Source organism: Rhinolophus hipposideros (assembly GCF_964194185.1).
Source record: "Rhinolophus hipposideros genome assembly, chromosome: 17".
In the NCBI taxonomy this organism is placed as follows: Eukaryota; Metazoa; Chordata; class Mammalia; order Chiroptera; family Rhinolophidae; genus Rhinolophus; species Rhinolophus hipposideros.
The window spans coordinates 4,235,987-4,253,005 of record NC_138063.1 but is presented as its reverse complement, the minus strand read 5'-3'; the positions used below and the strand labels follow the sequence as shown (position 1 = coordinate 4,253,005).

At 43.3% G+C, this 17,019-nt stretch overlaps 1 protein-coding gene across 5 annotated transcripts in view; it reads right to left on the bottom strand.

Moving 5' to 3' along the window:
• Window positions 1–14,955, bottom strand: part of NETO1 (neuropilin and tolloid like 1) — an 85,340-nt gene extending 70,385 nt beyond the window's left edge. For 3 of the 5 annotated variants that reach the window (XM_081078975.1, XM_081078976.1, XM_081078979.1), the window contains exons 1-4: window positions 14,611–14,951; window positions 12,528–12,581; window positions 12,139–12,276; window positions 6,075–6,323 (exon numbers count right to left, since the gene is read on the bottom strand). In XM_081078975.1, coding sequence (XP_080935101.1) covers window positions 6,075–6,323; window positions 12,139–12,276; window positions 12,528–12,581; window positions 14,611–14,638 — 469 coding nt within the window. In that variant the 5' untranslated portion in view covers window positions 14,639–14,951. Of the gene's footprint in view, window positions 1–6,074; window positions 6,324–12,138; window positions 12,277–12,527; window positions 12,582–14,610 lie in introns of all 5 variants that reach the window. The other 2 variants (XM_081078978.1, XM_081078977.1) reach the window with 1 other exon arrangement.
• Between the last annotated feature and the right edge of the window lie 2,064 nt (window positions 14,956–17,019).

Here is a 17,019-nt window from a genome sequence, read left to right as displayed (position 1 = left end):
AAATATCTCTTCTCTTTATCCTTTGCTACTGCGTTCAATGTTGTCTGTACAGATGGGAGCTAATCCTGGAATTTTCTCTCCCACTCTCAACTTTCTCCTGAACACCCACCTAGACCAAACAGCATATTCTCTCTCTCTCTCTCTCTCTAGAGCATGCACTCTCTTGCTCTCTCCCTCTCTCACCCTCTCTCCATCTCTCTCCTTCTCTCCCTCTCTCCCTTTTCCTCTCCCTCTCCCTTTCTCTCACCCTCTTTACCTCTCTGCCTCTCTCCCTCTCGCCCTCTCTCCCCCTTTTCCTCTCTCCCCCCCTCTCTCTTTACCTCAGCCCTCTGCCTGAGCCCTCTATTGTACAGATAGCTCACCCAAGTCACAGCTGGGTGGATGAGAGTAAGGGATCGATGAACTCACCCTCACATGAATATCTGTGGTACCTACTAGACGTTGATAAATTTGTTCCTCTGGGACTCTCAAGTTTTTAACTTCATTTCTTGAAAAATATGCCTCAAGAACACATGTGACCATCAGATACCCTACAAAATCTTTACATGCCTGGTCACTACACTGTACAGTGGAAGCTGAAGCTGAACAATAATGAATGTCAACTGCAAGTTTATATATACATATAGTTAAAAGAAGCGGAGTACAGCATTAGGAACAGAGACAGTGGAAATGTAATGGCTGTGTGCGATGTCAGAGGGATAGTGGATGGGGGGAGGGGGTTTGTCACTGTGTGAGGGATATAAATGATAAATGTCTAACTATTACATTGTTTTGTGCACCTGAAACTAATTAAAAAAAGTTATATATAAAAAAAGAACACATGTGATTTTGCTCCATACATTTTCTATTTGATGGCCTTTGCTGGGGCTGAAATTAAAATATTTTGGGCCCACAGTGTAAATATAATAGAAACAAAAACAAACTATCTGACCTAAGTTTATTCCATCTATTATTTCTATGTGAAAAAATGAAGTAATCAAATAAAGTTCTTCTAACCATAGCTTCTCAAACCTTTTATTCTTTCATCTTTTAGTGCAAAATCCGACTTAAACTTTAGTTGTTGAAAAAGTGATATAGACTATGTTGTTTTTTCCTTTTTTTCTTAAACCACAGCATATATCAAAACTCTGATTAGACAGGAACTTTCAACACGGTTAGTACTCACACATGCATTCATATTTTAGATAAAAAGAAGAGAGATATTGCACTGAATAATTGAAATAACATTGACTCCGTGACGATATTTTACCTAAATAACATATTTGATTTAGTATGCATAGGCATCTTTTTAAAACACTCAGCCAAAATGGCTGCATTGCGGTGCGTTCTTCCCATTGCTTTGAAGTCAGTCAGCATGGCACTTGAGAGGAGGCTCGGAACTGGGCCCAACACTCTAAACCACTTGGAGTTCCTCAGACCAAAGTTGCTATTTCAGTACAAAGTATCCTAATCAATTCAACTTATTTAACAACTCCACTCACTTCACTTCCATGCCAGCACCTAACTCCCCCTCACCTATTTGGTAGGCCCAGGCAGAACCCTTCAATCAAATGTCTCCAAGAGGGTGTGTGTAACTTTGCTTCATAAGACTAGTTCAGAAACAACTATCCAGAGGAAGATGCCATAAGCTTCCCATTCTGTGTCTGTAAACAGCAGAAAAATCTCTCTATCAGGAAGTGGACTAGAAGGTGAAGAAACAATACTTGTTCCTAAAGACATCGAAAGGGTTACTCTCCCCAAGATTACACAGTATCCTGGATGTTTTTCTTGATAAAATTAAACAAAGCCCCCATGAAGCCACTGGACTGGGAATACAGCAGACACTGTTCTATGTTTTTTCTTTAGTTTATATTTTCAACTGGCAAAAATTGAGGCATAAAGGCAGCTGGCTAGAGGGGAAACTTATTTGCTACTCAAAAGGCATTCTTAGTCTGATTAAAAAAAAAAAAACCAGAATATAGAGAAATGGTTATTCCCCCTTCTAAAAATTCATTGGAAAATTACCAACTATGGTATTTTTCTTTTTAGATGCTTTTATCTAAAATAACTTTATTTATACAAATAATACCAAAAAAAAAGCCAGTATTTTTCAAAAATTACAGCATTGCTGACAATGCTGGTAAATGTTTACATCTTGGCACCTTCAAGTACATCATGACCCCCTGACAGCATTGTTTTAAGTTTGGTAAATATTATTCCAATATTATTAAAGTACTTTTATCACAAATATTTTCTCATTATTCATTTTTCTACAGTAAATGTGGTTTCCATCTTTTTTAAGAAAAAGATTATCTTATGAAGATGAAAAAACAATATCATTCTATTACAGCGAGTATTTTTATATGTTTTCTTGTTAAATTACATGTGGGTTACCAAATTTTCTATCATGCAACTCAACATTTTCAGTGATTCTGAATTTCTCTCTCTTCCCAGAGGTGGGAGAATGTACTGTTTGGGAGACATCACGACACAACTCTGTTTATACAGGAAGAAGAGAGGTTTCCCCTGCAGGCATCATCCAAAAGCATCCTGTTAGGGCTCTGGACCCCTCTGCCCTTCCTTAAGCCTCACCCTCCTCCTTCAGTTCTGCAGATCCCAGGCTGTGAACCAGCTGACTCCTGCTATCGCTCAATCTCACTGTCCTTCTTATGCATACTAGACTATAATCCTGAGTGATTCATCACTGCGCTGTGGACCCTGGAAATGACACAGTATCCAAAAATAACCACGATCCTTGAAATAATGAGGAATCATCCAAATGAATCAGGAGATACTGGAAAACCCCAGTGAAGAGCATTTCCATGGTGTCTTGTCTGGCTTTGCCCTCCTACCCTCCAAACCCATGCCTGACGTCCACTTGGCTAGTTCCCACTTGCCATCAGTTCCAAAGTACCGTTACCAGCTTCCCAGCAGCCAGGCACTGAAGGGTTTTGTTTTTTCAGTTGAGTAGAAAAGGAAGTCAAAGAGACTTGGATATGAAGAAATAGAAACACGTTTTAAGATAAGAGCTGATACAAATTAGTGTTCTGGCCAGGCAGGGTGGAAGCTGAAGACTGGACAGGGGATCTGGCTCATGGCAGTTTGAGACCTAGAACCTCATTGGGAGAAAAGATCCATGTTATGGAGCTGAGTCATCAAGCATCGTAGCTGGATGGTGCTAAAATGCACGTCATCTAAGCTTCCATATTTGGGTTTCACGTTTGCTATCAGTCCTCTGCTTATAAGCCGGGTACCTGTGAATGCTGGCTTATAAGAACAACTGAGCTGCATAATTCTAAAAGTTCTTATCGATAACATACATATGTTTATGTGTGTGTATGTATGTATAGATATGTGCATAAATGTACATATGTATATATGTTTATTCAACCTTTTCAGCTCGGTTAATGTGATTAATTCCTATGAGGACTGACATCAAGTTTCTGAGACTGTAAGATTAAGATCGATTCCAGATCGTGGCAAATTCACGGAAGTAATAAAGACCACTTAGTTTTTCCACTGCCATTTCTGCTCTGACATGTTTCATGACTGCCGTCACAAATAACAACAACCCCCATACGGAGGCCTGGACTCATTTAAACAAGGCTAACAAGGAAACGTGGCACACATGTAGGTGTTAGGTTTTCACATCTACCCCCCAAAATCAGAAAGAGCTGTTGTAATTTTTAAAAATCTGGGAACTTGTTTTAATAATCTATACCAGGCCTCCTTTGCTTTTAAGAACGTATGATCAAATTAATGAAACCAATAGCTGCCAACAGTTGAGATCTTACAGGAAGTGAGAAAATGCCTAAGTGCATTGGTTGACAATGACTCTTCAAACAATCCTATGGGGTGTTCAATAGTATCCTTATTTTACAAATAAAAATACTGAGGCATGGACGTAAGGATTATGTGCAAAGTTTTACAGCAAGCAAGAAACAAGAAAGCCAGGACTGGAAACCAGATCTGGTTCCCACACTGGTGCTCCTTACAGCCAGGCCAGAGGCCAGCTCTCCAGTTGACCAGGTCAGCAGGCCTCCCCTCCAGTGTACCACCTACTGGGTGCCCCGGTGACTGCAGCCATGTCTTAGAACTGAAATCATGAAGCGGACTTGAAGAACACTTCCCCCCTCTACTTCCCCAAATCACTACTTAAAGCATACCACCAAATGAATATTAAGCCAAATTAAACTGAAGCCTGCCTGTTCCTTTTCCCTAAAAGCTCCCTAAATTATCACTCATCCCCGCCACCTTCCTATTTCATTAACTAATTGGCTTCCTCAGTCCTGCCTCTTTATGGAATGAATTGTAGACGATTGTGCCACCAGGCAATGGCCTGGGGCCACGGAGCCTCAACTTCCGCTGCCATGGAAGTGTTACAAGCCTCCTTTTTATGGTCCTGCTTTTCCCTCAGAGGCTCAGTGTCCCTTTGCCAATGTGGGAGTGGAAACAGAGCCTGGGTCTATCCTTAATGCATCTTCTTGAGTTCCCTCCCAATTCAGTTGTTCCTGATAATAGAATCTCCTCCTTTAGATGAAGTGAGGTGGCCCTAAAGAAGCAGATAGGAAAGAAATGTGCCCAGGGAACAAAGGGGCTGTTTAAAACCTACGGTGCCACATTGAGTGCCACAGTTTATGGGATCGCCAGTCAGCCTAGAAAGGTGGGTCGCCTCATGTACATTGATAAAGTATGTTAGTTGACCCTCCATTCTTTATGAATCCACAAATTTAAATCCCAGATATTATTCCCACGATCACCAATTCCAGAATGAAAATACAACTTATAAAAGCCTGCACCATACCATGTGCCACTCTCTAGGTCCTGTTTAGACTCAAATATCAGTTAAGAAAAAATACATACTTCCATTTCCAACTCTAGGACTCATCAAGTCATCTAAATGTTTGCACCCTTTTTGGAAAACATCAAATGAGTTCAAGCGCCATGTGTAAAATATCTATGATTTCTGTGAGCTGTCCAGTATTAGCAAAGCACAGTTAAAACCCCAGCCTCCTGGCGACATTCTTAAAACACAGCTAATGTTTAAGGTTAATATGTAGGGTACAGTGACTATCTGACTTATTTACCATAAAGCATGCTATCATAATGAAGCTCATCATTAATTACACATCATTTTTTAAAATTTTAGTGTCTGAACTGAGCATCGCATCCTTGCTCTGATGTTACCTTTGTAACGTACACTAGAAACTTCAACAAATTTTTCACAGTATATTCCAATATCATCTATTGCCTATTATAACCTAAGTAACACCTAAGTATAACCTAAGTAAAATATGTGCAAACTGAAAAAAAGCAATTATATATAATGTGCTTTATGTCATTGAGACATTTTTCCATAAAAAAATGACTTTTCATCACATCTCAAATGGCTTCAGCCTGACACTCTTGCAATTTGAAAATGTGATAACCAATTTTTATTGTAACAAATGATAACTCATGATAAAGTGACCCTTTTAAATATTAGCAGGTTAGAAGGAAAATTGACATAGAATGCACAATTATATAATTACAGATAATGACTGCCTCGCCTTGCAAATGAATATTTGGATGCTATGGGTCCAGTTTTCCTTTCATCCTGACTCTTAGGGATTTGCATTTCTATAAAGAGATTAGTCTGTTTTATACTAAGATCCATTTGCTTTAAAAATTATGATTTTCAGAACAAATGAATTTCTTGTTCAAATTCTCCAAAGATCATTTTGATGGATACATTTTACAATAATACAATTGCTTTTTTAAGTTTATTGGGATTTAATGTATAATTAGTTTCTTTACTACAGATTGTCTCTGAAATTACACATTTCAGCATAATGGAAGTCCATTTAATTAACTGAGTTGCTGATGACCATCCAGACCCCTGAGTCACCTTGCTTTACCTCCAGTGTAGGCTTACGGAAAATTCATTTTTCTTTCAGAATTTATGAAATGAAAGGAGAGAGCGTTGTAGGCTTGGTTTTAAATAGAATGGGAAAATTCTTTAAACAATTATGAAATTGTCTTACAAAAGTTCTTGCTCCAGGAAGACAGAAACTAAGGAAGAAAAAGATATAAGGAAAAAACAAGCCCCTACTTACCAGGTGTGAAATTGTATCGAGCTGAAAATCCCACAGATTCCAGTTCTCCATCAGCAAAAAACTTAATCCATAGAAATCGTCCACTGGATTTTATTGCCGGTGGATTTTGTTGTCCACAAAAACGTCCAATTATTGGAGAAAATCCAAAAGGTCCATCTCGAACTTCAATATGATCAAATTTGCACTCCCAAGACGGTTCAATAGAGTACTTTTCATCAAAGTAAAGTTCAATGCACTGTCTTGGGGCAGCTGGGGGAAAAAAAAAGAAAGAAAAATCATGTCTAGAAGGCCCTTCTTGAATCATTAATTTGATTTTTCTGATTCTACTTCAGATTTTATCTGCACATTTATCAAACTTTGAGCATGAAATGATGGAAATACTAAGCAAGGATGCTATATGGAGGATTCCAACGGTAATATTTCTGTAAGACTAAGGGGTGATCCTTAGACACTGCACAAAACATTCTTCTGATATAAAATGACCATTTTGATGTCTAACATAGAACTAACAAATCACAATATTTTTGTGAAAGGCTGCTGACTCAGATTTATAAAGTAGAGAGGCATCTTTCTGTACTTTCCCCAAATTTTCTGGACTAACCAGTTTTAAGTTCAGATACCACTTGAGAATTGTTTAGCATAGAGTTATGCAGCCGTTCAAATAATCACAATCAGATGGCCATGATCAGATCAAAGTATATGCAGGAGGAAACTAAGAGCCATTTTTCTCCAAGCACAAATCTCATCATGTCACTCTCAGGTTCAAACTTCTTCAGCAACACTCCAACAGTTACAGAAAAATGATCCATGCATTTGACATATACCATGTCTCCCCAAAAATAAGACCTGGTCAGATCATCAGCTCTAATGCATATTTTGGAGCAAAAATTAATATAAGACCCAGTATTATATTACATTGCATTACATTATATTACATTGCGTTACTTTACATTACATTATATTATATTATATTATATTATATTATATTATATTATATTACATAAGACTCGGTCTTCTAGTAAAATAAGATCAGGTCTTCTATTAATTTTTGCTCCAAAAGACACGTTAGAGCTGATTGCCCGGCTAGGTCTTATTTTCGGGGAAACACGGTAGCCTACAACCCACACTTCCAGGGTCTCTTTACCTTACACGCAGCCCAAGCTCAGGCTACACCAGACATGTCATGTTTTCTGAGATATGCTCTTTCAGGCTGTCAAGTATTTTCCCCACTTTCTTCAGTATCTAAATACCTCCAATTTGTTAACTCCTCTTTTTGTAGGCAAATCTTGCTTAAAAGAATCCTCCTCTCTAAATCTACTCACCAAACACAGAAACCCTACCTATTCACCTTCTTTTTTCAGCACTCAGCACAATATTTGTCATTGAGGATTTCTCAAAAAAAAAAAACACAAAAAAAAGTTTGTTGGTTGAAATGTAAATGAGCTTGTTGTCTTCACAAATGTTTTTATAGCTCTCTAAAGCATCATGGAAGGGCCTTCTAGGGCAGCTCTGTAAACCTGCCCTATGGGAGCACTTGCTACTGCCCACCCATTTTTCCACGGTCATGTCCAAAACAGTTCAACATTCTGGCATTCCAGACGGATATTTCGCCAGGATACCCCAAAATAACCTTGACGGTTGTTGAGATACCCACACACATTTTCCCTAGTTTGTGAAGAACTGTTGACTTGAGTCCCCCGAGTGCTTCTCAGCTACTTAGCCCTCTTCAGGAACCAAACTGCTCCAGGAAGCTGGACCTTAAGACCTGGCACAGAGGGACCTGCTCCCCCTCATGTGGTCGGTGACCATTCTGAGTGACTGCGGTTCACACCATACCGGTTCTGAAATATATATTGAATGTCACCCCTGATGGCTTCAAAATCAAAGCCTTGTATGTACGGATGCCGAAACTTATACAGAATTGAGATACATCATGACTTGGAAATCAGAGACTTATAAAATGAAATATAATCTTGACACTTTCCAAAGATAAAATTGAAGATGGATTGCTTAAAGGTCAATCCATGTTAAAATACAGTTTTATGGATTACTTTTAATCTCTAAAAATGTTTCTGACTCTTTGGACATTGAAAAGAGACAATTATTACTCTTACAAGACAAATCAGCAATAATTTTATCTACTACTAACACAAAGGTCAGCAAATATAGTATGTACCATAATGATAGATTCAAGGGAATGCCAATGATTTGTTTTTAAATCTGAAAATTAGAAAATATCCTATGAAATTACCTGGAAAACCATGTGCCCCCCCCACACTACTCCACTCCCACCTCTTTTTTTGTCCAATAACAACAAGGCAAATGCTTAAGAAACTGGGCCTATTTATGTATTATCATTAAAGTACTATTTGTATGTATATTATCCTATAGGACGTATCTGCTTATCTTTTCTTTGAGAAGCTAGTATGATAAGTTTTATGAGGAAATAAATGATTTCAGAATATAAGATATTTCTTTTAGATGTACATAATGTATGGTTAGCGAAAGGTAAAGTGATGAGAACCGTCCTGTGCTAATTTACCTAAAACTCTATCAATCAACGTATATCCATCTATTTTTTTCCCCATTACCATAGGACATAAATGGCCACCTAACATGAATTCATTTACTTAAATCTTTATTTCCATTGTCATTTACGTTCTGTCCAACATGGATGAACCAACCACTCAATGTTCCTTCAGGAAACATACCGTCATTGTGACTTGGTAGAATACGCGACGTGTTGACAAGTCATTTTCCTTTGGGCCAGCATGAAGATAACTACACAAACTCGTATCTGAAATTCCACTAACTGAATTTTAGAAGGTGGTAAAATAAAAAATAAGCGTGTCCTATAAGTTTCATTGTAGATTTAAAAATAAAAATGAGTGATTATGGTGAAGTAAATCATTTGAAGCTATGCAGTTCCAACCCCCTAAACTTACATTTTCTTTACCTTCAAATGTCTCGATTTACAGCGACCTTTCACTTCACCATTTTCTGTAGGCTATCTCTGATCAAACACTGAGGTTCCTTTTCAAGTGCTCTTAACCTCTTAGAAAATCTTTGTACACGTGTGGAGCTATGGACAGTTCCACCTGAATCGTGCACAATGACATTGGAAGGTGCCTCTTCGTTGTGGGAGTTGTAGGACAACCTGAAATCCATACAAGGGACCCTCCCTTCTGTGATTGAGACTCCATCTGTGTTTATCACAACCTATCTTCTTACTTCAAATAACTTGACCAGCTATTTATCCATTTTTGTCTTCTATTCTAAAGGTACCTTTTCCGACAGAACAGGCAAGTCTCAGAATTAAACACGACAATTTATTCCATTTAAAGAAGAGAAGACAAAGGAAAAAAAGAAACCTCCTTTCCACCATGGGCCCATCAGCAGTCCCAAGAGCTCCTCCATCCGCAGGAAGCTGACCCCCACCCCCCCATGTCTATGACAGCGCATGCTCTGAAGTCCTCACAGCTTCTTAATTGCCTCCTGCACTAGATGCATTTGCTATGAACTGATTTTTCTGTGCTGTAGCAGCTGGCTCTTGGGCTCCTCTCTGCCTCTTGAAACTTTGTCCTCTGCAGTTACTGTGGCATCTTTCACCTGATTTTCCAGTCCCCCTCTCTGGATTGTCCCTGTATTTACTCTGCCCTTCCCTTACAGGTTGTTTTCCAGACATCTAGCCTATGTCTTCTTTCCCCTCTTTCTAAACCAGAGCTCCGGTGCCACTGACTTCCCGATGGACAGACATTATAATGCAATGATGCAGGCAGCTCTACCTAAGACCAATCCAGTCAGAATTCATGAGCAGCACACCTAGGCATCTGTGCTTTTTGAAAGGGTTGAACAACAGTGTTCCAAATACTCTCTCTGGTCAATTTTATTTATAGTAATACCTTAATAGCAATCTCTACATTCTCTACATTTATGACCTATAAATACATATTTTCAGCCCACAACGCTCCACTGAGTTAAACATCCATCTATCCAATCTCTTTATGAGACATCTGTGTAAACACCAACATTGAACACACTATTCAAACTCTCTTTTTCCACCTATATTCCTTATCTGGCATTGCAATGCCATCTAACAAGTCACCAACCAAAAACTTAAGAATGGTCCTGGAAGTCTCTATTCTCTTAGCCATGTCCCATCACTCAGGGTTCAGTTTCCTAAATACTTCTCATTTCTTCCTCTGACCTGTCCCCAATATCACTTCTCTAGTTCAGGCTTTTACTATGATTTACTTAATCTTTCATAACAAGTTTCCACTTAATGTTGTTTTCCTTTAGTGACTTCATCAAAATGTCACCTTTTTATTTCTCTACTTACATTATTCCAATTGTGCCCCACTGTCTATAACAAAGTTGAAACTTTCCTGGGAGAACAGATGGAATTCCTGATCCACCTGGATTTAAGACTGTCCATGTGTTGAACTTCCTGGCTGGTGCCTGACCTCACTCTCAGCGGACACCACATGTGGGTCCCGCGCACCCTGCATCTCTGAACTTCTGCTTCTGCTGTTCTATACGGAATGATGACCGCCTGCATGTTGGTCAAAACTGAGTGTGACCCTCCCTCTCTTCCTCCTCACAGCCTTCTCTTCCTCCCGCCATCCCAGAACCTGTGCTAATTTGGGGGACTTCACATTGTTTACTGAAAGACCATATTTTTAAGCTCCACAAGTACCATGTCTGCTTTGTTCAGTATTCTTTAAACTGTACCTAGAGGAGTGGTTGTTTCATAGTAGTTGTTTCAACAAATATTTGAATTTTAAATAAATGAATTTAAAAAATGACTAGTATAAAGTATTTCAAAAAGGCTACAGAACCAAGGTTAACAGTAACAAGAGGCTCTAGTTTCCAACTTTAAGTTTTGTCTTTGGTGTAACTAGGAATGCATGTGAGTATGTGCGTGATATTAAAATCAAAAGTTAGTAGTGCTGTTTAATTCTAAATAATAGTAAACATGAAAGCTCAATTAACATGCAAAGATTTGCTTCTGAATTAATCTCTAAAATGAGAACTACTTACTTTTGTTCTTTTCAATAATGTGAAGTTTAAAAAACTGTTATTTCAAAAGACAAGTTATGTGACATTAAGTGAGATATTTAACTTGACTATGTCTCAGTTTTCTTATCTGTAAAATAGGGAGAACAAATATATCTATTTCCTATGATTAAATGTTTTAATATATCTTAAGTTCTTTTAAAGTTCCTAACTTTATATTTATAATAGATATGTAATATTAACTTCATAACAGTCACAACTAATTCTAACCCCAAATTTCCATATTTCAGCTTCCTTTTCTATGAGGTCATAAGAGGAGGAAATACTGCCAGAGTGCCATTTTCTCAGCTGTACCCATCTATTGCCAGAGATCATTCTTTCTCCTTCTTCTTGTAGCGTAGGACACCTTTGCTAAAGGTTCAACCTCAAGCAGAAGCAGAGAGGGAAGAGTCTTGGCCCAAAAATTACAAAAAGAAAAAGAATCATTTCTAAGTAGAAAGTTTTGAAGACAATTAAATACAAAGACTTTTTCTTTAAAAGATCAAACAAACGAACGAACGTGTCCTTGATTTGTACATAAATACTGAGCATACATACCTTTCATTGAGGCAACTCCATCTGTGTGTGTGTGTGTGTGTGTTGGGGTGTGGGGAGGGGCTGCAAGTTTGGGGTCATCCGGTGCTAACACGTATTATATTAAAACCTATCACTAGACAAAATACTCATCTGTATTTTTAAAAGTCACACTTTTATCATGGAGAGGTGTCTACAAGGGTAACGCCAAGTGTGTATCCATTCCATTAATTTAGACTTCCAATCATTAAATCCACTGCAAAATAAACTAAGTCGTCAAACTGTTCTTCCTTCCCAGGTGTTACTTGTTCATAACCCTCAGAATTTCCATCCTTAGCTTCAGTGCAGATATCACAGGCATTTGATTCCTGGAGAGCCCCTTATGTGCAGGGTCTGCAAAGCCTGTCTCCGTATGTGTGTTTGCACACTGTCCATCCACCGCACAGAGGCGGGTGGCTGGGCAGCGGCCCCTCACCTTCTATGATGTAGACGCACTCTCGGTCAGGGGGGTACTTGCTGGGATAGTTGGGAGAGGTGAAGACGCCTCCCTCTGCATGTTTCGTCCAAGTTCCACACTGCATCGACTTCTGTGTTTCTGAGATGGCTTGCTTTTCTGTAAAAACAAAAAAAAAAGAGAGAAATTTAAAAGAGCCATCATCCAATTTTCTATAAAACTAAAAATAGAGAGGACATTCTTATAATACCCATTAGTAAATTAATTTCTAAATGTTGTCTTGGTCAAAACCAATCAATTATACACACTATAAAATGTTCAGATATTCTGGAATATCAAGAATATGGGGGGAAATAGGAAAATGCAAATAAGTAGAGGTGTTCCACCTGCAGTTTTCCAAAGAAACACACCTGTTCCTTTCTTGGTTGCCCCAGACGAATGGAGGATGATTAAACTTGCTACAACTGAAACAGAAAAGAAAAATTAGAAAGAGATAATATTAATACTCACTGAAATGATCACATTCTATAACAACATAACAGAATTTAAAGATAAAATGATATCAAATCAGATTAATTTTATTACTGTGGACTGCTCCAAGTGGATTGAGGACTTGGACAAACCGATTCAAAATGTGCAAATCAGGAAACCTTAGAGATGGCTTCAAGAGGTAGTGCCAGTTAAGAATGGATGAGACCCAAACTCCTTAGGCAAAGGCCTGCTTCAGGACTAAGGGGCAATATTGTAATCTTAATGTCGTACTACAGTAGGATTTCAGGACCCACACTAAGGGGCCGTTGGTGAATGGCTGTGCTAACATCTCTAAAGGAAGAGTGGTGACATTAGGTAAAAGAATGAAAAAGAGAAGCAAACAGTGAGAAAGGACTCCAGAACTGACCCTAACACATTGCCAATGTTGTTGTATTTTAGAAAAGATATGCTTAGGCAAATCCTATGGCTGGAGGGAGAGGGGAACAGAGAAAAACAGATGAATGTGGATGGGGGCATGAGGCAGTATTATAAAAACATTCCTTATAAAAATGTATTACCGAGTGACCACGTCCTCGGCACTTTCTATGCTATAAAATTAGTATCTTCTAACCTTAACTTTGATTTACATTTAGTATTTTCCAGAAGTAGATTATTAATTTGACAAAGGAGATTTCTATAAGCATTTTATTGAGTCAATTTTTCAATATCAAAAAGAGACTGATCTGTAATTTAACAGTAAATCGGCAAAGACCATTGTAACCTGAACTTCTGTTTTATGTCTAGTCTTGATTCGCTGGACACTTTTACAAAACCTAAACCTAGGAATGTATTAAAGTGGTCTTCATAGTTTCTGATTTTTCCTCTTCTACTTTGTTTGTTTGTTTTTATGTAAACAGCTCTAAGTTCCATTATGTGTATAATCATATTTCCACTTCAAATGAAATGGGGAAAGGGATGTTTCTGATTCACAAGGACTTCCTAAACTCAAGCTCACTCCAGGGGCTTATTATAAATGTATGCCTAAGGAGGATTCCGAGAAAAGTATCCGGGTCTTGATATTAGCATTTGAGAAATTATATCAATTATATTACTTTGTTCTCTTGCCTGGTCATCTGCTTTAAGATGAAAACATTAGTTGTTGTTATTGTGTGTGTTTAAATAGAACAAAACCTTGTTTTAACTTGCCATAATTCTGTACCCACACAGGCACACAGGCAAACAGCCATCAATATCAGGACATATGTTTGGTGTTTTCTTTACTCTGTTTTTCCTGTTTTTAAGGAATCGCGTTATGGAACTTGTACTATAATGAACGCATCAGCAAAACCGGTCTTTTAACTGCGTGGCACAGGATTAAGACTCTAATCCTTGCTTTATAATGTGAAAATCCCACCACACATTTTCTTATATTGCCTTTTGCTTGATGACTTTTCACACTACTTCCTTCCAGTTCGCCTCCCCTCACTTCATGTGTACCACAGGGTCCTACCTACAGCCAAACTAGAGGTCTGCGGGCCAGAAGAGTTGAGCCCCCTCCCCCAGCCTTCCCCTCAAGCGCTGCGTCCAGGTGTGCCCTAAACTACCTACTGGGGGGAACGCGGGCCCGCCGAGCTCCAGAAGCCCCTGAACGAGGAATATGCCCTCTGGTCCCACGAACTGTCCCCGCTGTCTCTCCCTTTCCACCCGCGCCCTCCCGCGGGCCCACTCCCCAGCCGCTGCCGCTCGTGCCCAGCCCTGAACTACCGGCCATTCCCAGGACCTCCGTGCACACGGAGAGGCTGCCTTCCCGGGCGGGTTTGAGATCCCGAGACGACTGACTGCGCCGCCCCCAGGTCCCGCTCTACCATGCTGCAATACAGAAAGTTGACACCTGCCCCAGGCTCGCGGGGCCCGCGGGGTCGGCGGGCGAGCGGGGGCCAGGCTGTGCCCGGCGCCTGCGGCCACGAGGAGGGAGGCGGGCGGGATGGCAGCGGAGCGGCCGGCGCGCCGGGCAGTACTCACTGGGAAACAAGCTGCGTCCATAGACCATGTCTGATCCTTACACCAGGGGATCCGAGCTCCGCTAATTCCATTTAGAGACGGGACGACGTCCAGGGGTGGGCGACAGGACGGAGGGCAGAGACGTGAAACGTGCCAACCGGGAGCCAAAGGAGCGGGGGCCCAGAGCCAAGGGCGAGAGCGACCCGAGCGCACCCCGCGGGAGACCCGGGCCACGCGCCCTCCGCGCCCGGCTCGCTCTCGCAGTCTCAGCGCGAAGCCAGCGTCCCCACCATGACGTTCTCATCACAGCCGGGCGCCGGCCGCCACCCTCAGCGCCGCCCGCGGCAGCACGCGCCCGCTTTGCACCATCGCGCCGCGGCGGGCAGGAGGGCGCGCGGGCGGGCGGCGGGCCCCGGGGGCCCCGAGCCGGAGGGGCCGGGGCCGGGCCACACCGACGGCGGAGACGGGCCGCGCGGCGGGGGCGACGGGGCGCGCTCAGTCCCCAGTTTCATACACCACGAGCAGCAGGTCGGAGCCGCCTCTCCGGGAAGACGTCCAGCAGCAGTCCTCCTCCGTCCGGCCCTTGGGGACCTTCCGCTGAGGCATTGAAGACAGGAGGACAGGGCCGGTCGTCGGCTCGCAGGGCTCCGCGCCACCTCTGCTGTCTTGCAGGCGGAGGAGCTCGTGGGTGGGCGTCTGGGAGGAGCGCGGGAGGCTGGTGAAGAGGCTCGGGGGCGGCAACGGGGGGCGGGGAAAGGGGGGAGGGGAGCGAGCAGGAAGATGGCAGAGTTACCAAGTGGGCGCCTGAGTCATCGCCGTGGGCTTCGCGACCCTCCGGGAAGCAGGGGACCACGGGGAACCTGGGCAGCTCTGCGAGGCCGGCGCCCCCTGGGCCGGTGCGCGGCAGAATGGGGCGGCAGCAAGGACATCACACCCGCTGGGATTCTGGGGGGGTGGGGGTGGGGGGATGGGGGGGGTGGGGGTGGGGGGATGGGAGGGTGGGGGTGGGGGGTGGGGGGGATGGGGGTGGGGGGAGGACCCGGCTAGGATCCGTCCCTCGGCCACTAGGCGAGGGGGCCTGAAGGGAGGAGCAGATCCCGGGCTGGCTCCGCGAGCAGCACACGAGGGGGAGGAGCCGTCCTGTGCAAATACCCCTGGGGTTTCTTGCTCTCTCCTTAAGGGTTAGAAATCGCAGTGGATTCCGTCTCCCACCCCTTACATTCCATCTGTCTAGAGGAAGTGGGCGCTCTCTCTTCTCCGGGGTGACGGCTTTGTCTTGGAATCGGAGCTCAAGCTGGGAGACGAGGAAGGGGCGCGCTGAAGGCAAAGGTGGCACGAAAACTTTTGCGGTTTATCTCCCGGCCTGATGCGGAGGTCGGTCCCACCAAACGGCTCCTGCAGACTCGGACTACTCGCAATTTACCTTCACCCTCCCTTAGCATTTAACCCCCCAAGGCACACAGAGATCTCCCCTTACACACCTCAACAGGGACCCACGAGCTTGCGCTGCTCGTTCAACTGAGGGCGGGGGCGGGAGGAGAATTGCCGAGGAAACAGCCCCGGAAAAGCCCCAGCTTATAAATGCCAATAAATAAATAAGACCTGTAAACAGGAGCCGGCAGCAGAGGGCCGGAGCGCTCAAACGTGCGGGGGCGTCTCGCGCCCCCACCCCCGCTCCCTCGTGCTCTCCCCGCCGCTGCGACTCCCGCGCACCCACCCTCCGCCAGCCGGACCGGGGGCGTGCGGAGGGCTGGCACCCAAGGACCCCAGGGCGCCGAGCCACAGACGCCGCGCCTCTCGTTCCGCAGCAGCCCGGACCCGGGCGCGGGTTGGAGACGATGGCGGTGAGGGGATTGGAACAGGAAGAACTGAGAGGTGGAAAGCCGACATACGCTGTGGTGCTAAGACTGGGGTCACCTCAAAAGGCACAGGAGAGAGGAAAGCGTCCAGAGAGGGGACCGGCGAGCGCTTGGGCCGGGCCTGCACCTCCTGGCACCTGCTGCTGCTGCGCTGGGTCGCCCACGTGGGTGTGCGCGGGTGGGCCGGGTGCTCGCTGCCCTGCCCTCGTTTCCCCCAGCAAAGCGGCTAGGAGAGTAGAGGTCCCCTGCCAGTCATTTGAGATGCGGGGTATAAGGTGACCCCAAGGCTGGAGGGGATGCCCCAGTCCCAGATGCAGCCTCCAAGATTCCTTCCACAAAGCTTCCAGTTCCCTGATTCTGGGCAGCTGTCAGTTCTGGATGGTGGGGAAAGTTCACAAGTGGAGAGGGGCTGTGTGTGTGTGTGTGTGTGTGTGTGTGTGTGTGTGTGTGTGTGTGTGTGTGTGTCCCCATCCACTTCAGGAAAGGCAGAGCAATGGGAAACAGAGAACTGGAGCGAGAGAAAGACAGGCTGGCAGAGACTGCGCGCCCACAGAATGCCAACTCCACCAGA